General features: G+C 32.3%; 2 protein-coding genes across 2 annotated transcripts; both read left to right on the top strand.

Annotated features, from left to right (window-relative positions):
* Nucleotides 1-1030: 1030 nt before the first annotated feature.
* LOC7454952 (zinc finger protein 10) lies at nucleotides 1031-2429 on the top strand. The gene has a single exon (XM_024603553.2). The coding sequence runs from the start codon at nucleotides 1295-1297 to the stop codon at nucleotides 2186-2188; it is 894 nt and encodes a 297-aa protein (XP_024459321.1). The 5' UTR covers nucleotides 1031-1294; the 3' UTR covers nucleotides 2189-2429.
* Nucleotides 2430-21306: 18877 nt separating this feature from the next.
* LOC112325730 (transcriptional regulator TAC1) lies at nucleotides 21307-22307 on the top strand. The gene has a single exon (XM_024592680.2). It carries the CDS (start codon nucleotides 21613-21615, stop codon nucleotides 22102-22104), a length of 492 nt encoding a protein of 163 aa, XP_024448448.1. The 5' UTR covers nucleotides 21307-21612; the 3' UTR covers nucleotides 22105-22307.
* The last annotated feature ends 1196 nt before the right edge of the window (nucleotides 22308-23503 follow it).

The following is a 23503-nucleotide window of genomic DNA, read 5'->3' as shown; positions in this document are numbered from 1 at the left end:
CAGTGGACAGGTTATGGCCACCGTTTTGTTTTGTTTTCTTTTTTGTTGAAACTCTCAGCAAGTTTGTAACATGAATAATGCAAGAATTATTTTCAGCTGTTTAATAAGTGCATGCAGGTTAAAGAAAAGGGTTAAGGTAGAGTAATATTTCTCGACGCTATTTTCCTAGTGTGCTTTTATATGAGCAACAAAGTTTATGCCAACAAATGACAGAACGAATCAAAGACAAATACAACTGGGGAACACAAATAACCAAGCAAGACAACAGAAACTTTAAGATCACCCTGCAACTCCTGAAACAAGTTTATCACAAATGACTAAAGTTGTCCTTTCCATAACATTAACCTTAAGTCTAAGGCCCGATCTTCTGCAAAAAAAACTCAGAACATCCACTAGAAGCATTAAAACAAACCCTGTTCATATGTTCTCTTAATATCACAACAACCAAAAATATATATATATATGGAAGGAGTAGTGTAAAAGAAGCAGAGCATGTGCATTCTTGTCTTTGAAATATAACCCATTTTCCTAGTGTTAATGGACATTCTTTGAAGAGGGCGATCCGCAAAGGAAAATATCAAAATAATGCTTAGTATAGTATAGTAGTAGTTTCGTGTCCAAAGGTATCTATACAGGGTGTAGCAAAAATATGTGCACATTAACCATCTAAGTGGTGGCCTAGTGGTAAGAGCTTAGGACCAAGAGGTTTGCTCCCTCTGTGGTCTCATGTTCGAGCCCTGTGGTTGCTCATATGATGGCCACTGGAGGTTTACATGGTCGTTAACTTCAGGGTCCGTGGGATTAATCGAGGTGCGTGCAAGCTGGCCCGGACACCCACGTTAAACTAAAAAAAATAAAAAAAAAATATGTGCACATTTAAAGCATCTTTTCGTCCTTTGCTTGGGTCTTTCCAAGGAGATTTCAGTCAGGCATGATCTCAGTTTGTCTCTAAGCACAGATAAACAGCGCAAGCAAGACTCATGGACCCACTCAGTGAATACGAAACGATTGTTCCCCCTTGACTGCAAAGAAAAGAGAAATTTGAGCCCTCTATACAGTAGACTGTTGAGAACCAATTCACATAAACCAAAAAAGTGGCTACACTAAGACAACCAAGTAGAGTACCCACCAATCTATCTACCAGACAACTTCTCTAAGCAATCAGCTAAGCCTTTCCTCTGTCCCTCTTGCATATCCCATCTCCTCTCATTTTCTATGCCTTTTTAACACTTGTTCTATAATCCTGTATACTCTTCAAACTTTGAAGGGTCACTCTCCAGATATTGTCCAATAAATGGAGCAAGCTCGGTATTGGATGTTGACTAAGCAAAAGCATAGTTTGAATTCTCATTTCCAGGCTTCAACTAATCCTTCATTTGATGATTCTTGGGAAGAACAAGCTTTCGCCGAAGATGCAGCTGGGCCTCTTGGAGGGTGTATATGGCCTCCAAGATCTTATTCTTGTAGCTTTTGTAGAAGAGAATTTAGGTCTGCTCAAGCTCTAGGAGGTCATATGAATGTCCACAGGAGGGATAGAGCTAGACTAAAGCAACCTCCAAGTCCTCACAATGAAATCCTTCAACAGGAGCATCAAAGTCCTCACAGTCACCTTCAAAATCCCTATAAATCTTTCGGTTTTCAATACCCATCTCAGCTTTGTAATCTGGTTTATAGCCCTAACCCTAATTCTGATCCTGGTCCTATTGCATCCCCACCTTCTTCTTCTAGGGTTTCAACGACACCTACTCAAGAGAATTGCCGAATAAAGGGTTTTTTCCCTCCTTTTTCTTCTTTTATTGTTGAAGAACAACAAAAGAGATCCCCTAGATCTTCTCCTCCACCACGGACTAAGTTAGCTACAGAAAGATGTTATCATATCTCTGATCTGAGCACTGAAGGAGAGCAGAATTCAAGGAAAGTGGAATCAGGATGTACAGGAAAAGTAAACCGTGTCAAAACAGATTTGTCTGTCAGCTTGAATTTGGTAGTTCGACGTACTCGCCCAAGCATAACGGACAGTGAGGAGGATCCTTCGAGCTGCAAGAAGCGGAGGATCGATAAATCATCATTACCTTTCTCTCTAAAGTCTAATTCAGTCGACAAGTCTGAGGTGCTTGAAATTAGCCCTTGCACTGTAGAAGAATTGGATCTTGAACTCAGGCTTGGTGACCGGCCTAAGGTAAAGTAGTTGCTGAATCCCGAGTGTTATTGGATATATTACTGGCCGTCTTGCCCCTTCTTTATTATGTTGCTTGATTTCCTCTTTACTTTTTGGTTTTCTTTTTTCCCATCTTTAATCTTGAGATCATGACCTCTTCTCTTTGATCTTTGATCACTTTGGCTATATCTAAATCCTTTATGATTTCGCAGGGTGCATGTAACAATAACACTATTAAGAAAAAAAATGACAGAAAAACATTAAGAGTTCATCTATCTTGCACAATATCTTGTTTATAATATATAGTAAATATTGTTGATTCCATCGACCATAGTTATTAACCATGGGAAGGTAACTAAGAATGGATTACGATAATCTATATGACTGAACAGTTCAATTCATTGTTGTTTTGCAGTCTTATTGTCACATTTACTAATGATATTGATATCTTCGTGCATTTATTTTGAGATATTCATGTGCTCAAAGAAATAGTACAGTTCGTTTATATGCACAATCGTAATGAATCTCCCCGGTATCTTCAATGAAGAAATTTTGGTTACTACTCTTAAGTTTAGGACAAGCTGTAGAAGTTTTAGCATGGACAACTGGGATGTGTTTGTCTAGAACTTTTAAGTTAAGATGGAATTAATTATAATAAACCGTTTGTTTTTCTGAGAGGGAGAGATCAATAATGGTAGTTTTGGAGCTTTGGGTGGTGAGATTAGTTAGAGCATGAATCCGGTTAAGGTGCGAAAGGTAGTGTGGCTAAAACTGCATGGAAGAACGTGCGCACCTTTTCCCATTCAGCACCTCAGTTCTGACATTCCTATCAGAGAATTAAACTAAGCCATAAGACACACACAGATTGGTTTCCAAGGACACATAAGTCAGACACATCACAACATCGATTCCCTTTTTTCTTGTATTTATTATCTTCATCATCAGATTTGTTGCCGTTTCAATATATCTTCCGCCACATAACTCCATTTGCTTGTGTTCTCTTCTATCACTTTTTCTCTCCCTGTCCTCGTGATAATCCCTCCAAAGTTTTCTACCTACTACAGGAATCTGCATTTAAGTATTACAAATCATCCATTTAAGTATTTCATATGATAATTTATATGCCTTTAATTAATCACAAAGAGAATATTATCACGTCATGATTTTTATACATCTTCTCGATAGCATAAGCCATATGCCAAAAGAATTAGAGACTAAACTAAAATAGTGGTACCAAAAATAAGAGAAAAAAGCCACCTGGCTGGAAACCTAGCTAACCCTAGGTTTAATTGTGCTCACATAGGAAAACCATTAACAATAATAGATTGGTGGGTAATTTTCTGCTTTATAGAATAGTGAAAAATCCATAGTCTTTGACTTTAAGGACATTTAAGAGGAAACTGAGAGATCAGAGCTAGCTATCATACATAATGAAATAATTCAAGTGATACATGCATACCCAAAAAATATTTTCCACAAAAGGCTAAGAATTGAAGATTTATAAATGAATTCTACAAACAATTAAAATTGAAAATTTTATAGATTTATAAAGAGGTGTGATTTACTTAGGATTCACATCTTAAAAATTAATCTCATCAACACCCTCCTCTCTCCTCCTCCCTCTCACACATAAGTTTAAAAGAAGTTTTTTTCTTTTTTTCTTTTTTAGAGATAATAACAAGTTAAGTAAATGATGTATTTAATTTTATTAATTCAAGTAAAACGTATTTCACAATTTTATATCCTATTCAAAACAAAAGAATTCAATTAGCAAATCAAATTAATTTCAATCTACGTAAATAGTTGGAATTACTTCTAGTACAGAATTGGTTCAAACAAGCCGTTAATGACTTGAGGTATTTTTAACAAGTGCGTTTTTGTTGCATACGATGCATGTCATAAAAGTTGCAGAGAACGGGGGTGTAGAGAGGAAAGTGAGATTGTTTGCCTAGGTCTCAACGAAGTGCTACATCTGTGAAAGAGAGTTTAAATATGATTGGTTGATGTTTGTCTGCATTAAGGTTATGAGTTGGATAGGTTAGCGAGTAGCGAGGTCTGAAGAAGGACAGAGAGAGGGAGGTCTCAATGGAGTCAAGTGGGCAGTGGGTGCAGGGAGTGCACATGGGCATCATATGTCGTTTTTCGGTTTCTTTAAGGAGTTATCATAGGATTAAGAGAGGGAATGAGATGTTATTCTCAACTTGCGTGGGTTCCCTCTGTCAAGGGCATTTTGTCATTCCAAATTATTGTTTTAAAAGAATGATAATTTTGTACAATAATTCCTTAGTAATTGGATTGGTTATTTGGAAGTAGCTGTTTATTATTGTTTTGACAACTAAGGGTATATTTGCATGGAAAGATGTTCCCCTCTCTTAGTCACGAGCTCCCTTCACACTGCTACTGTCATGCAGTAACCTCCATTAAAAATATTGAACCCCATTCATCATGGAATCAACAAAGGATTCATGAACATTAATATTTCAAGTTCCAACTCTATTTTTCTTTTTTCTAAACCTGGGCATTCTAGTTATGGATAAACCACACCATAAAGCAAATAAGCAAAATACAAACAGAAGGAAGAGCCCTGTGGGATTTTTAAATATGTAAGGCTATCCAGGTTAGTAGCCTAAAGTTCACTGGGCTTTCAAATAACTGAAAGAAAAAAAGACGTTTCGATCAGTTACGATTTGACTAAAAATATTATGCTGGCACTCGCAAGTTCTACAGTGTTAAAAAGAAAAGATAAAATATTTTAGTGTACATTGCAAAACATTTAGATTAATCCTAGAAACTGAAAAGTTGTTTACAGCGACAAGCATTTGAAGGCATCGTAGAAGACATCTGAATTTTATGAACATTTGTGTGTTACCTATAGCTTAGTTTTTAACTTTCCTCTTTTGGTGACTTCATCTGTTACGTTTCTATTTTCTTCTGGTGCTTTTAATAAATCTGACTTCTATGCCAGAGCACCATTATTGTCTGGTAGAACCTTCCCACCTGATAAGTTAATTATTTTTAGTGTACATTTTTATGATTAGAGAAACGTCTATAACAAAATGGATCGAGTGATACTTCAAGAACCAAAACACTTGGTTTTAGCGATGAGCTAACTCTAAAAAAACATGGGTCTGGTAAAAAAAAACATGGGTCTAGTAATATACTAGACCTAAATATACTTGGGGTTTAACGGTTAGTTGAACTCAAGATAACATGAGTTTTGCTAGATGCCAGACCCAACATGCTTATGTTAACTGGTCAGTTGAACCTAAGATAACATGAATCTGGCGATATGTCAGACCCAATATACTTAAGTTTAGCTATCAGCTGAACCCAAGGTAATGTGGGCTTGACAAGATGTCAGACCCAACATACTTAGGTTTAGCCATCAAGTGAACCCAAGGGAATATGCCAGGTCTTAGATGAACATCTAAACTGAACGTGTAACGGGTTGGATTAACCATCAAGCCTTTTAATCTAGGTCAAGTTACATCTCATGTCTTGAGTATCCATAACTAAGAAATCCTACTTGTAGAACAATTATATAAATCTTTTATATAAGAGGTAATGATCTCCCTATACTTGTAGATGTACAAAAAGTCTTTTAAAAGACCTACCACACTTACTATCTCATTAATGATATGTAAGAGATATTTATCCCTCATTAATACTACAAAAAATAAGGGACTTTTCAATCATTTCCTTCTCTAAAAACACAAAGTTTCAGGGCTATAAATACTCCCTGAACCATCCAGGTAAGGGTTCAGAACTTTTTTTATTTTTTTAAGAGCTTATATATATTTCAGAGTATTAATCATCCTAAAATATAAGATCAAACATCACTTGTTCTTAGAATTTAAGGCTCTTTTAAGTTATTTTTTTGTCCTTCCCATAAAGTTATTGATTTTATCATTGTAGGGTCTTTAAGTCCCTTGATTGAGACTGTTTTTGCATGTACTTAGGGCTTTTCCATTAATTTGGTGTTTCCTAAGCTAAGGAGAAAAAAACTATTTACCTGAATATCTTGATTAACCATTACCCATAAACTAAATAACCTATTACATAATTATTTTGGGTTTCACGATATCACCAATGGCACTATTTGTAGGAAATTGTTTAGAAGGTCATAAATAACCCTCTTGATTACTTGTTTCTTCATATTCATAATCATTAATGGAAGACAATCAAGACACTCTTGAGATAGGATGAGTTACTAATCTTTTTTCCATAACAAATACTCCTACACAACCAACCATTCAAGAACTTATAGACCATGTGCGGCTCATCACCCAAGCAATATTGACTAATCAACAAATTAGAGAAAATCCACCTCAACAAGTCCTCGTATCTCACCAATCACTTCCTCGGTAACAAGCTCCATATAGTGCTCGTTGATGTTTACACTACCTAGAAGAATGTGGGCAAAATCAGTCTAAGTAAAGTTGTCAGCTTTAGGGGTCATCAAACCATTCCAAAGAACATATAGGCCCTCATAACATTTGGGTACAAAGCGGTTTTTGTAAACACCCATATGGGCATTATAGAAAATGATCCATCGATATATCATGCCATCCAATGCCAGAAACTTCAAGCTCTTCACGACCTTGTAGGCGTAAAGGTGATAAGCTGCTGGAACAAGAATTCACCTAAAAGGATGTTTACACCCCTCAACCAAATCAGAGACTCTCCTTTAAATAAATGGATGTTGAATACCCGCATACCTTAAGACAATTATGATGGATTCACAAATCCCAAGACATATATAAAATATATGTAACAGTTTAGAGCTAGTTATTCAAAACAATCATATTATGTGCAAGATCCTCCCTACTACTTTTAGAGATTTAGAGTGAGCATAGTACAACAACCTGGAGTCGAGTTCATTCACGAATTTTAATGATCTTTGTGCCAAGTTAGTGGCACGCATTAGTATAAGCATTCCAGCTTAAAAAGAGTTCCACTAGACTATTTGAAATCACTTAAGTAGATGATAAGTCTATGAGAGCATATATGAAGAGATTCAACGAGGAAATGCTTAAGCTTGAAGATTTGATTGAACTTATAGCTTTGGAAGCCCTCATTAGTAGAGTGAGGGAAAAACACTTGTGGAAGGAGTTGTATGCCCTACTAGATAGAAAGTTACTAAAAGTGAAGGAAGCCATGGAAAACTATATTCGAGTAAAGGAGACAAGTACATTGTGCCACGATCCTCCTCATTTCTCTAGGGATAAACAGCTAGATAGGTCTTCTAAATGGGGTCACTCACCTAAAAAGGACCGCTCTCCTAAAAGGGATAACAATCCTAAGAGGGGTCAGAAAAAACTAATGAGAGAACATTTAAGCTATTTTAAAGTGCATACCTTTACACTAAACACCACCCTCATCTTAGTTCTTGTGGCCATCTAAGGCAAGAAGTTCATCCGTTATCCTTCACTCATGAAGTCTTTTCCTAACACCCGTACATCAAATAATTTTTCTTTTTCTTGATCATTTTAAGTTTCTTTATTTTTCTTTAATTGTAGACACCAATAGTTGCATTTTTCTCCTTCTTTGTTTGGTCTTTTTATCTAGAATAATCTCAGATCTAGTATTTTTACAGCTAGATCTAATTTTTTTATGGTGTTTGTCCATTTTAGCTAGTATTTTCTTTAGTATAAGATTGTTTATTTAGTTTTTTTCTTGTTTGTCATATTATTTGGTTATTTTATGGGTCTTTATCCTATAATTGAAGTTGTAAGCAAATTGCTATAAATTAGTTTTCATATCTTTTATCCCCAAAATGAGTATCATGTGAAAAGTCAAGGTAGTAAAGCTATTGGTGAATTATTGTAAAATAGTGTCAACTATCCATGCACTTGTAAAATAGTGTTTATATTTTAGATATGAATTATAAATATTTATTTTTTAAGTAAATTTTTCATTATAGATTTTTTTACATGTAAGCCCATTTCATTCTTTATATTGAGAGAATCTTTTTCTACATTGATTGGCTTTAGATTTATAGTAGATAGGTGATAGGTGGCCTGTGCTACGCCATGGGCTAGGTCAATTTTTTTCTAACATAATAAAAAGATGTTCAGACGATAATAACCCGGGTTGAAAGGAAATTGAATAAAAAACATAAAGATTAAGGCCCAATAACCTAATGTCAAAGAATAAAACTTAAAAAAATAAAATTAAAAAAAAGTAACATCGATGAAAAAAACCCAAATCAACCTGGGTTAAATTGACTAGCCTACAACCTAAGATATGGGATCAAAATAAAAAAAAAAAGATTTTTAAAAAAAGAATATAGCAAAAAAGACCGAAGTTAAATAAAAAAAAGTTGAAAACAAAACCGAGTTAACTCAATTTCTCTTGACTAACCTCTACTCGAGAAAAGCCCACATAAAGAAAAGCAAAACAAATCACAAAGCTCACAGGCCAATAATTTAATTCCAAAGAATTAAATTCAAAAACAAATTAGTTTCATAAAAAAACATCAAGAAAAAAAAATACAAGTCAACCCAAGATAACTCGGCTAACTTGTTATCCATGATATGAAATCGGGATAACCACATAAAAAAAGTGGGAAAAGTAATGAAGCTCAAAGCCCAATAATCCAATGTCAAATGATAGATTTGGACAAATTAATTTTTAATAAAGGACCTAAAAAATTAAACTTAAATTGAGACCAAGTTATCAGACCAGGATTACCCAATAGAAAGGTAGACATGCAAAAAATCATGAATTAAAATTTCTAATCATAAAAAAATTTAAAAACAAAACTTATAGGAATCAAAACAATGAGGACTAAATATGGATAAAAACTAAATGAAAGAATATAATTAAGAACTAAATAGAAAAAAAATATAAAAAAATAACAATAAAAAAAATAATGACCAAAATTGGATAAAAAGTAAATGAAATAAAATGTTTAAGGACAAAATTGAAAAAAAAATCAAGAAATGGATAAGAAAATAGCAAGCAAAAGAATGAGGATCAAAATTGAATAAAAAATAAAATGAGATAAATCATGATGGAAAAATTAAAAACAAATCAAGAGAAGTATAAAATACAAAACAAAAGAGCAATACAAATAATGAGAACCAAATTGGAAAACATTAAATTAAATAAAATCCCTAGGTACAAAATTGAAAAAACAAAATTAAAATTCAAAAAGCATTAAAAGTAAAACAAATAGTAATAAAAAGAATATGAGCCAAAATTAATAAAATTACAAATTGGGGGACACAATTGATTTTTGAAATCACTGGTGCAAATTTCTAGACTACAAGTGAGAAAAGACAAAGAAAAAGAAAAAAATGGTAAGTGGAGCTCAACCGCATCTCTGTCATGTGCACATGCCCCATTAAAATGAAGAGGACAACATGCCACTCCAAAACACCATTAGAGATGGCGATGTTTTGTAATTGAACCCCGCATGCTCCTCTTGAAGGGCACAAGGCCATCACACTTGTCAACAACTTTTTATCCATAATATTTATTTTTAAAAAATTATCAAACAACCCCTAAGTGAACTTAAAAAAACATGATGAAAAGACTAAGATGCCCTTGAAACCAGCCTTGGAGTTTTTTTTTTATTTTAAAGGGAATTTCTTCACATCACTATTCTAAAAAAGTAAAAAGAAAAAAAATTCCCCTTTGTGCATGTTTAATGTTTTTTTTTTTTTTTGCATTTAAGGGTGTCCGCATAATTTTTCTATGCAAAAAATATTGAAAAGACAAAAAATCCCTTGAAAAACATTTATACATTTTTTTGCTTTTAAGGTAGACAAAGTCATTTTACTATGCTAAAAAAATATGTGGACCAATTTATCCTCAATCAATCTTGTAATTCCTAATGGATCCATTATTAAAAATAATTTAACCCGAATTGCAAGCTTTGTTAGTTTTTTTTTAAGACAAGAAAAATGGTTATTACATTGTTCTAATGAACAGTGCAATGTGTCTTAGGTCACAATATTTTACTAGTGCCTTTAGTTTTTTGTAATTGTAATTGTAATTTATAAGCTTTTGTAATCATTGGGCTTTAAATTTAAATACGGAAACTTTTCTCATTTTCAATTGATTAAAATCACTACTAGAAAAATGTCAAATACAAATAGAAATACCGATGGAAACAATACCGTCGATAAATTACAGTGACATTTACTGAGAGATCATGACGTTGCTATTTTCCTTAGTATTCTTCATCGGAAATTTTCCATTGCTAATAGAAATCATGGAATGAAAATAAAATAGAAAAATAGCATGTCATTATTATAGACAGAATTACCAATGAAATATGTCTATTACTAATACACGTCAGTGAATCCATGGGTAATATTTAAGTTATAACATGATAGATGACCCCCCATCTTCTTCTCTCTCATTTCTTCTTATTCTTTCTTTTTTATTCTGCATAAAATAGCACACAACACCCATGCCCTCTTATCTTGTCATAAATCAAACTCTCATCATCACAAATCCAGTCACCTCAACATTTAGTCTGTCAATATCTATGTTCAAGTTTTTTTTTTTTTGAAGATTTTCCTTGTAAAGTAAGCAAAACTACCAATTTTTTGTTGTAACCCATTTTTAGAATGTTAGTTTTTTTTTGTATTTATATGTAGTTTATGTTAGTTTTTTGGTATTTATATGTAGTATACTTGTTTCATAGCTTTTTCCTATAGAAATTTAATGTATGATTTGTACATGTTAAGGTTTGCTTGATATTTTGAAAATTGTATTTGTTTGTCATTTGATGAAATTCCATACATATATTTGTTCAACCTTAAGAAAAAAGTTAGAAACAAGACGCATGTTGAGGCTTTGATGTGTAAGACTTATATTGTTGAAGAAATCTTAACATTTATCCTATATTATTTTAAGCCTCACTTGAGAACAAGAATCAACCGCATTCCAAGACATGATGGCGATGGGAAAGTGACTTCAAATGGGAATTTGTTAATATTTTCCCATCTTAGATGACTTTTACCAAAAATCATAGCGAGGGGAAGATACCTGATAGAAAATAAATCCAGACATGCATATAGTTATGTGTTATTTAACTATAATGAATTAAGACCTTTTATTTAGTAAGTACAATATTAACATGTTATTTTAAAGAATTTTTCACTTATACTCTAACATATGATTGAATCTCAAATTTTTGAAATATAATATGAACAATTTGCCACGTGGTACAGAACACGTAGAAGAACTAGTTAATAGTTCTTATCTTTCGTAATACTTAATTTCATTACACCTTTCTCTTTAAGCACTAACGAGTATAATTCTACCATAATGATTGCTCCATCTACCGACTTAGAAGAAATTTCAATTTTTTATGTTGCTGAGAATATTTTTATTAATTTTGATGTCAAGGAGTTAAATGATATATTAAGAACTAATAGAAATATAGAAGTCGATGAAGATGATGATATCGATGAGCATCAATTCGATGAAATTGAAGAAGAAGGGGACAATTTTGATTAAATTGCAAAACATCAATGTGTAATGAAATTGATTTTAATGTAATCTTTCTGGTTGTTCCTTTACAATGAACTATTGCTAACTTTGATGAAACATTTATTGTTGTGATTTTATTATTATGAATATAAATGGTGTTATTGTGTTGTGATTTTACTGTATTTGCAAGTTGGATAAATGGGGAATATAAAAACACTTTTGAAAAAGAAATTATTTTATACCAATAGAATTATCAACGAACTATAAAATACTAACAGAGATACCAATGACTAAGTCTCTCAAAAAGTTCCATAGAGTTGAAAACAATTACATGACCTTGTCACTAATAATTATAGATAAAATCATTGATGGACTAAGTCCTTGGAAAGTTCTAAAGTGTTGGAAAAAATATTACGTGACCTTGCCACTGAAAATTACAGACGGGATCATTGACAGACTAAGTCCTTTGGAAATTTCCTAATAGTTGAAAAAATTACATGACCTTGTCACTGACAATTACAAATGAGATCACCAACAGACCAAGTCCTTCAGAAAGTTCCACAGAGTTGGAAAACAATACATGACCTTACCACTAACAATTACTGAAGAAATCACTGATGGACCAAGTCCCTTGCGAAGTTCTAGAGAATTGATAAAAAGTTACATAACCTTGCCACAGAAAATTACAAATTGAATTACCGGCGAAATGAAATTTCATTGGAGAATTTTGAAGGGGTTTGAAGAATTTAGGATTTTATTGAAAATTTTTAGTTTTAATTACCAACAGAATTGTCAAAAAATGTTAAAATTTAATAAATATTTAATTGTCGATCAACAATTATATTAGTAAAAAGCCCCAATTAAAATAACAGAATCCCTAATTTCAAAAGAAATCATCATCTTCTTCTTGTGATCATGTCTCTTCATCTTCTTCCTCTCTTCTCTCTCTATCTTCCCTCTCATTTTCTTCCCCTCTCCTTCCATCCTCAATGCCCAACAAGTCTTCATTTGCCATGCCTCCACGCTAGGTAAATCTCTTGCTCTTCCTTTTTTTTTTTACAGTTTGGTTTATATGGGTTAATAAAAAGAGAAAACAATAAAATTGACAATAATATTAAATATTACCTTTTTATGCTTTAATTTATTTAATTGACGAAGAGGGTCATTAATGAGTAATACGGACAAGAGCGTTGCTAGTTCTTCTAGTAGTGCTTTTGATCACCATAGGGCTCATGCACCCTCTCGATGGAGGCTTGTCGAGTGCAAAGCCACCTCATAGAAGAGGTGTCCCTTATGAGTAAGATGTATACACTGGTAAGCATATTGCTCAAAGGAAATCGCCTCATAGAAGAGGTGTCCCTTATGAGTTATGACATATTCTCGGCAACGTAAAAATTTAAATTTTCTTCTAAGTCATTAAATGCAACAACTTGATATGGATCAACTCGATATGGATCAAGTAACTCTCCAAGTTAAAAGACATCATCTCCCATAATTAATTCATCATTCTCTCCCTAAACAATATCAACATGACCCCTATGTTTGGTTTTCACTACGAATAACCAATCAACTCTTGAACGATGCTTTTTAAAGAAAGGATTATATGTGTAATAAACTTGCTGACATTGCTTAGCGGAAAAAAAAAGACATTGTCAATGTTGTGGAGTCTAACCTTTAAATTAATTTTGACCAAACCATGATGAGGATATACTCTGATTTCTCTGTCAGTGGTGTCATACCAATAGCATTTGAAAAAAATACTTTATTTTATATGCTATGATATTGCAATTCAATTGCCTCTTCTAACTTCTCATAATAGTCAACTTCAAACTCATTAGAAGATGATCCCTTAACACAAACCTCACTGTTATATGTTTTTCAACCTTGCCTATATTTTTTAGTATGAAACACATGTCCATTGATGAAATACATGTTGTACCACTTCACCTTTCTTTCAGGAACCAAACCTTGTAAAGACAAAGTAACCCTAGCATTCCCTTCCAATTAGGGGTGAGCAAAAAAACCAAAAAACCAAGAAAACCAGAAAAAAAAAATAACTGAAAAAACCGAACCTTGAAAAAAAGCTAATTAAATCGATTAAAATTTTGAAAAAACCAACCGGTTCAGTTCAGTTTCGGTTTTATAAGCCTGAAACCGAAAAAACCGAACCAAATCAAACCGACCCAAACTAGAAAAAACCGAGCCAAAACTGAGCCAAACCGAAACAAAACCGAGTCAAACCGGTTTGAACCGGTTTTGTCATAAAAAACCAAATCGAACCGAACTAAAACCGGTCAGTTTGAACCGGTTTCGGTTTTTTTAAAAAAAAAATTCAGTTTGGTTACTTTAAAAAAAAAAACCAAACCGAACAAAAAATGATCACCCCTACTTCCAATTGATAAATCTAATTCATGAAGTACAACCATAAATTGTTAACAAGAAATGTGTAATGAAATTAAGTATCCTGAGTGATAAGAATAATTAAACAGTACTTACATGTGTTCTGAACCAATTTGAAAATTATTCATCTTATAATCGAAAGATTTGGGATTCAGTTAGTTGTGAGTTTTGGGACATTAAATATTGATGATGTTGCGTACAAGGAATTATAAGAGATAAATTGTGAAAAAATAACGACATGTTAAGTAGTATACTTACTGAATAAAAGGTCTCAGTTCATCACAGTTAAATAGCACATAATTATATACTTGTCTAATTTCTATTTCAGACGAATATTAACAAGTTCCCACTTGAAGGTACTTCCCTACCATTTTCATGCCTTAGAACACGATTTATTCTTGTTCTAAATAGAGCCTTGAAATAGTACGAGATAAATATTAAAATCTCTTCAACAATATAAGCATCGCATATTGAAGTGTCAATATGCGCCTTATTTTTTTACTTTTCTTTTAAAGTTGAACAAGTACATGCATGGGAATACATGAATGTTTTGAATTATACAACTAAATTTTAATTATAATACATGTGTAATCCCTAACCTCTCGAATGGATACATCCATCTATATTGGATTGGGCCTCCAACTTTTGATGTATGTGACACGATCAAAAGATTGATGTCTTATCCCAAGTGCAGGAGTATCGAAGTAATAAATAACCTGACAAGACCAGGGTCGAACCACAAGGAAGTGAACTATATAAAATTATAAACAATAAATGAAAAGGAGTTGAAGAGAACTTTTGAGATGTGAGTTTTAATCAAAGATAAAAGTAATTGTCAAGGTTAGAGGATCCACTAATAGTATTAGAAATAAGAATAGTATAAACTCTTTTTATTAATCAACTGGAAACCACACATAAAGGAGGTTCCAATCGGATGATTTATCCTTAATAGTTCATTATAAATTTTTAACATGATCATATTAATTATCTTATTTTAGTAATACCATACTTTTAAATATTGTCAGGAATTCATGATATTAACTTATGTTAACAACAAATCAAGTTCCTTTCATAGCACAAGTGTCAGTTATACCATACAGTAGGCTATGAAAGTGTTAAGTATTTGTTGTACCAAGGGTTGTATAACACAAATCTACATTAATCGTTTAACAAGAAATATTAAGAATTAGTAAGATAAAAAGATAAGACATGTTAATAACAAACTTTCTTGGATATAAACATTGAAGTCCATGTTGAGTTTATATTATACCTATTCTAACACCATTAATGAAACCTTTTCACCTTGACATAATAAACTTAGCTAAACATTGTGAAGAAGAGAAACATAAATAAATTAGATAAGAACATAGTTATGATGAAAAGCATAAATAAGATATTAATGAAAACAAAACTTAAACATTACAAAAATACAAAGAAAAAAAGCAAGAATATGATCTTGATCTGAAAATCAAGATGTCTAAATGTATGGCAAATGCCTTCTTTTATAGGCTAAAATTCAAAACTATTGATTTGATGACTAATTATTAAGTGGGTGGCCACCTCTTGACTTGGTGACAACCATTATCTTCTTGTCTGAACAAAACATCATTGCTAACGTAAGAATTTGAATAGATAGTCTTAATGAACATTCTAGGAATTTGTTTTAGATTTCCAACAAAATAAGAATGAGCTCATTTGAACTTCTAGAATTCGAGATATGGGCTGAACACTGAACAGTGTCTGGGCTGGAAGACAGATTCCGACTTCTCTTTTATTGCTACAATTTCAACTTGAAAACGGCCATTTTGAATCTTGGACTCTCATGAAAGTTTTAGGCCTATGTCTTAGCTTTCCATCCATATAAACCAGACCTAAATCCATGTTCTCCAGCTCTAGTTATGATCCAATAATCGAATGATGTTCTAGTTTGAATTGAACCAACATCTCTTCTTTAAGCTTAACCCTCTCTTTGTCTTTTCACTTTCAATAGTTAAACACATCAATCAATCTTTTAAATTGTGAGATATGTCTGCATTCAAAATGAGCATTTACCATAAATTAAAGATATCTTATGTTATCAGACTTGTTATTATAAAACATGCTTAAGTTAGAGAATTTAATGATACTTTAAGTGCAATATGATGATATAAAACCTTGATAAAAATGCACTTTTAAGTACTAATCAGTATGGGTAGATGCTTCATCGAGTAAAACAATGATGGAGAGAATATCATCTCAAGTTTGCATATTATGTGGACAATATTTGTTTCAAGCCTCTTCATGTGTTGTGTCTACAACTTGTTGAAGCATATATTTCTAAGAAAATGACTAATCTTCGTGAATACATCTCATATCCCATTTGGTATTAAATCATGGCTCTTCATTCCATATAAGTTTTAAATAATTATGAACAAATAAGTTGTACATTACCTTTATCTTATTTTGTAAACTAGAATGAACGATGACCATAATAAGCATAAGTAGAAGTAATATTTAGTAATCAAGGATTAAAAATGATAGAAGGAGTCACTTATCACACTTACCTTGGTCACTCGCTTCTCGATAAGTCACTTTTGTTACTAATGTATCCCATAGAAACCTGTAATCGGCTTTGTTAATTCTATTACTTTTTTATCGTTTTCTTTTTGTTACAACTTTATTCTTTTAGTTAAGAAATAAATTTACATCCATGGCTAATAGAACTAATAAAAAATAGCTAATACAACTTTATTCTTTTAATTTGGCCCATGATTAAATCAAATTAGCCAATTAAAAGTCTAATTATGTCGTTGGACTTAATTTTTATGCATATTCGTCCAATAATCATTTAATTTGACCTTGAATCTGCATTATCTCTCCAGTCTTGAGTACAATGGGGTATAATTAAGCTCCTAGTTCTATCCAAATTGCAGCTTGATTCTTCTATACATTTGAAATCCTCCCCAGCCTGTTTTGTTTTTTTTTTTTGTTTTTGCCAAATTACCAATCTTCTTGCTATTATTACTTTATTTTTTATTTTGAAAAGAAAAAGGGTAAATTTTAGGGAAATAACCCAAAAATGGGTTATGACTGTTGGAGAATAATATAAATTATATCTTGGAATCTCACCTAATAGTTTAAGCTATTGGGTTGAGATGGTTCTTCGATATGGTATCAGAGCCTTGATGACTTTGCAGTCACAAGTTTGAATCTCATCATCCCTATTTATTTGATAAAAATTAAGCATAAGGTAGTGTGAGTCTATGCAAGTTTTAAGCCCAAAGGGCTTCACTTGAGGGAGTGTGTTAGAGAATAATATAAATCATATCTTGAAACCTCACTTAACAGCTTAAGTTATTGAGTTGGGATGATTCTTTGACAATAATAAAGTAGATGCATTGTCACAACATCTTTGTTGTGGAGATTTTTATTCTTACACTGCACACATAGTTGAGTCCAACTTTGAGGTGGCTAGATTTGTGAGAAAAATGGGGGGAGGGAATGTTGTTTTGTTTTTTTGGCAAAAAGAAGAAAAAGAAGGGGGGAAGAGAGAATTATTAGTTTTTAATTCATTTAATTATCGGGAGAAGAAAATTCAATCAAGTATATTGTTGCAAGAAAAAAAGGCTTTTATCATTGTTGTTCCTGCTTCTACACCTCGCCAATGCTGCTGCTTTCATCATTTCAACCAAATAACACTAGCATTGTTAATGTTACTTCCTCTATTGGAAAAATAAAAGATCTCGCTTGGCATCCCTATACAAGTTGGAACAACCACTCCAAATCACCACCAAAACAACGGCCTTGAAAACACATTGAGCTCTTATAATCACTCATAAAAATACTATCAAGTCTCAACTATAACTTCCAACACCAAATATATTGTGATAAAAACCAAACACACATAGATACACACACACTCACACTCTTTTATTATCTACTAATGAATTAGTGTTTATCAAAAAGAGCTAGACAGGTTCTCTTCAAAAGAGAGATTCTTGCTAAAGATTGTTAAATGCCTTTTTTATAATTTTTTGAGAAACCAGTTGACCATCTCTTTATCATTGTTCTTTCTCCTAGAAAGTTTGGAATAAGATCTTGTTTGATTGATTTTTCTATTTAATTTTAGCCTTAAATAAGAAATTTGCCTGTATTTTTTATTTTAATTTTGATCCTCATTGTTTTGTTTTTTTTAATTGATTTTTCTTTTCAATTTCATACTTCAATCAAAAATAATAAAAAAATTGTATTTCAATTTTGATTATCATTCTTTTAATTGAAATTTTTTGTTTTGAATACTCTATAATTGAATATATTTTTTTTCAATTCTTTCCTTCAACATTTGATTGATTAAGAATTGGATTTCATGGTTTTTCCAAATAGGATATTTCGAACCTAATGACTTGGGTCATGGGTTTGAAAAGTTAATGTCGGATGAAATTGTTTTTTTTAAAAAAAAAAAGTGCATTGTAATTTTCATCGTTTTCTTCTTTATTGGGTTATTTTGATCTCATGACTTAGATTGCGAGATTGACGGGATAACCTAGGTTGGCTCGACCCTAATTATCGGGGTTACAAGTTTGTCATGCTAACTCAAGTTGATTCGAGCCGATTGTTTTAGATTTTTTTTACCAAATTTTATTTTTTCATATTTAATTAGCTGAGAATTGAGCTATATTGTTTGTTCACTTTTGAAAAAAAAAATCATAGGTTATTGTTATTACTTTTTTTAATTTGATTCATCTGCTATTATTATCTATTTTGTTATCCTCTAATTAAAATAAAAATAATTTATTAATCTATTCAGTCTATATATCGAGTTGTGAATTTTTCTCTCTTCTTTAAAATGTATTTGTAGTATTTGAATACTTAAAAAAAAAAAGGGCTGACAGCTAGCAACAAACTAATTAAGACATCAGTTGAGTCCAACTTCGGAGGGTTGGAGTTTATCTAGAAAAAAGTACAGATTCGAACCACAGACAAGTGACGGATTAAAAATTATAGAGCACACGTATAGTCTGTTAGTCCTAAAAAATAACACATCTGTCGGTTGGTCAGGCACATTATTTATCCACGTGTCTTAAACTTGTGATTTTCTAATGCTAGTTCTTCAAGAAAAACGAACAACTAATGTACATGCTCTCTAAACTCATCTTCGTCCCAGTGATGATGAAAGAGTCGGTTAACCCATCAATGTATGAACGTAGCTCCTCAACTCTTTCTCTTGTAGCCATATGAATATATATGATCAAATTAACATAATCGCGAGGTCATACAAATTTGGACGGTGATGGCAGCGTGCGTATTTGCATAAGCAACAATTATTAATTAATAAACTACCATATGATCAGTTTTTATCTGACATTAATTATATACTTCGTTGATGAGTGTCTTTATCTTACGTGTCGACAGGGAGCTCTTAAGGACCCGCTGAGCTTCACGGGACGGTACCAAAACTATTTGTGTCCCAATTTTACTTTATTAATTAATATGTGTTAGAAAATAATAAAAAATATATCAATTATAAATATTATTTTAAATAGTAATATTTTGAGGTTTTTATAATAAAAAATGACACCAGAAATTAAATTGGATTGTTAAATTACTGTTAACAAGTGATACAAGCCACCAAAGTTTTTTTTCCATGATAAATGTATTTTTAGATTATTTTTATGCATCAATCAAGACTAAATCTTTTTCTACATGATTTTAAAAGCAAATCCTCCACATTAACATGATGCTTTTAGAAGATTTTAATAAATTTTCTTAGTTTGAACTTAATTAGAAAGTCAAAATAATGGAGCAATTTTTCTTAATTATCATGTAAACTTGTTTAGATTAATTTTTTATTTATATGATGAACAAAGAATTAAACAACTTAAACTAGATTTTCCAAACTACTCTTACTCTATTTAATAAAAAGAGCCAACAAAGCTGTGAAATATAAAAGAAAAATAATAATAACAATAATAAATAAATAAAATTCCAATAAAACTTGGTGCATAACACCTTTGAAGGCTAAGAGATCTAGTTGGTAAATAATTATTTTTTTCAGTATTATCATTCTTGTTGTGAATAGCTCTACTTAAGACTCAACGTACGAAACGGAAACTGAAACTGAAACAATGGAATATAAAAACTGATCCTAAATTAATATTATTCTTTGGTGCCATTTCATAAGCAGACAACATCAATGTCAAAATTGTAACTGCAAATTTGCGAAGAGATCCTGGATAATTAAACAAGCTGAGCCCATACTTTAAGTTTACAAGTGAAAATTACGTAGTGGTGGATGTGACATGAATATTGTATTACTTAGAGTCAACAATATGCTCTACGAACTCTGGAGTTTAAAAAGGATCGATCAGCCTGGCCGTACAGGAAGCTATTTTGCCACCATCTTGGTCACAGTTTCGAACTAGTACTGGTTGAAACCGTCTGTTGACATTTTTCCTGTTTTAAATTATTTTCTTTTGCCATAAAGAAAGACAGATAGCGAGAATGAGAGACCAAAGGAGAGGGATGTTGTTGTCTACAAGAGGGCCAAAACGGTTTAATAAAGGCTTGGAGATATATATTTGATGAGATTTTAGTAGATTAATTCTTAGGGTTTATTATGTTATCTTGATTTACTTACTCCTAGAAAAGAATATTGCTTTCCTGATTCCAAACACTAAGATGATGCCAAAAGGGATGCTGTATCCCTATTGTAGCTTGCAAAGTGCGAGGACTCATTAGACAAATATGCATGTGTTTTAACCTATCAAGCTGGGGTATTCCATGTTTAACGATCAAGGTTTTCAGTACTTCAATATCGATATGCGGCGTAAATTAACTCAAGAATTCCGGCTGATTAGTATCAGAAATCGGAAAGTAAATCTAAATTACGAAGCCAATAATTGATTTAATTCACTATATATATCACTTATTAACATATGACGTATCCCTTTATTTTATTTATTTATGTTTCAGATAAAAGACAATAATTAATAGCATACATTTTATTGATGTCAAAAGAACTTAGATAGCCCATAAGAGTATGGCACCTCTCTTTTTTTTTCTTCCTTGTATGAACCCTCCAGTTCTTTCAGCAGTCCAGTTCTTTGAAGCTATGCAAGCAAACTCCAAAGAGAGGAGTTCAAATTTACACATCAGAAGATATGCTCAGATCAACTTTCAACGATGTTGGAAAGTTGCAAGATGTCAATTCTTTGAGTGTGTGAATATCCTTTCAAAAGGTCTAAACGTTGCAAATTGAGTTTCTTATAACCTTTGTATTATACATATAGGCTTTCACAATGGCATAATACCGCATGCCATCACTGACTTGTTAAACCAATGTGCTCGGACAAATAAACTCGCAGCTATTATTCAACTTTGCGTTCATTTCCGATCAATTTAAAAGGGCAATTTGGTAATTAAAATTAAATTGATAAAATAAAAATTTGTTGTTCATGTATCAAAGCTACCTAGCAAGAAGAAAAATTATCCAGACCTGCTATACTTCCTCTAAATGATCAAAGCCTCTCCTGTAACCGATCAGTTGACCATGTCTACTATTGACTCCATCATTTATCTTCCTCTATTTTCTTAATCCTTCACTGTTTCCTTCCAGGCATGTAATAATGGATATTAGTCCCACAAGCAGTACAGGAAAGTCCGACCAAATAGTATGCGATTCAGATTATCTGCAGGACTCAAGCCATGTAAGGTCTTATACTTGTGCTTTCTGCAAGAGAGGCTTCTCAAATGCACAAGCATTGGGAGGCCACATGAATATCCATAGAAGAGATAGGGCAAAACTTAAACAAGCTTCCGACGAAAACTTTCTTTCTTTGGACATCACAAAGTCCACTGAGGAAATAAGTAGAGCGCCTAAAACGCCATGTGCTCTGCCAGTTGATCAACATGTTAGTTTTACTCTTAGAAATAAAGCTAGCGAAGAAGTTCAGCCGCTACCCTTTATTGTTGATGTGAAGGCAGGTACTGATGGCGATGAAGATAACAAGATGCAATTGAATCAAGCTACGATGCAGGCGGGATTGGACCTGGAGCTTCGATTAGGGTCCGATCCACACGAATCATCTACAAGGTCGAGTCCCAGAGAATTCCTTTGATCGTAGTGAGCTGCAAGATGTTTGGGATGTGCAGAGAGGTTTTTTCTCTTACCCTTTCATTTTTCTAAGAAATTTTATCAAGTACTCCACGTTTTTATCACAAAACCAAGGGAGGTTATGTTTCTTCTTCCTTTTCCATAAATTTCAACTGTTGTGTTGTAAGAGAAAAAGTTTAATATACTTCTTCTAAAGTTATTCACTCATGAGTCATGGCTCCATTCATTTAAAGCATCAAACTTTCCGTATATTCCACTTTGCGAATTAATTGCTGCTTTTATGACTTTATTGTTAATTTATTTGCACTATCGAACTTAATTTTGATGCTTATAAGACTTATATCGCATATGAAATGAATGAAACAAGGATCAAAATATTTTTATTGAGCTACCAAGTTAACTTTGCTGGTTCATATTCGAATCTTGGATAGTACCAAGAAATTTGTTGCCTACAATGACCAGAAAAAAATTAAAATTGATGTCAAATTAATCTGACAATTATATGGATTTTTAAATTCAATTTGCTTGCAGGCAATTAATGAATTAATGCATGTAGTCATTATGCACGCTCCACGAGATCCAAAGCATAAACTTGACTAGCAATGATCAATCAATCAGTAACGGAAGATAATTCATAGACTTTATCATAATCTCGTATCTAGATAGCAAGTATTCACTTTACTTCGACATAAGAAATGCTTCATATAAAAAAGAAAGTTACAATTAATTAATAATGGCATAGTTTTCTACTCATTTTTTGTAGTTATATAATTTCTTGTTTTTTTTTACTTTCATTTGTAATCATTCACTAGTCCCTTCAAATCATTCTAAAATTAACTATGCTAATAGTTGTTAATTTGGCCAATTTATCATGAGATAGTTGGAAAGTGGATGTAAGATCTTAAGAATTTTAACTTACCTTTTAAACTTTACCAGATGCTTGCTAGATGAATGATCAACACCCAAATTCATCTAAATTATCTCTTACTATATAGTATTCATTATTGTGGTACGTACGTGCTTATAGTTTCTCTTGATCTAATTCAATGGATAATGAGTTTATCATCCAAAAACAGCAAGTCAGTCCAATTTCTTGCATGCCTTTAAGCCTTGAATATTGTTACAAAATGTTAGGTTTAGGGGTTTTTACATTTAGTGAAAAATGTTTTTCTCATATGATTGAGAACCGAATAATTAAACTGTGTATATATGCTGTATTGTAAGGTATAAGTATATAGTACTTGAAAGAAAGAATTGCATTGTAGAAGTCTGTTAGCTGTACTATGCCTGTCATCATACGCCAGATGGTATGACTTAAAACACCATAGAGAAACTGATTTGCAGGTAGGGGCTTCGTCAAATTTTATATCCACAATCTGATCACAATGAAATGAATTGAGACC

Source organism: Populus trichocarpa, chromosome 6, assembly GCF_000002775.5.
Source record: "Populus trichocarpa isolate Nisqually-1 chromosome 6, P.trichocarpa_v4.1, whole genome shotgun sequence".
Classification (NCBI taxonomy): Eukaryota; Viridiplantae; Streptophyta; class Magnoliopsida; order Malpighiales; family Salicaceae; genus Populus; species Populus trichocarpa.
This window is presented reverse-complemented; position numbering and strand designations above follow the sequence as displayed.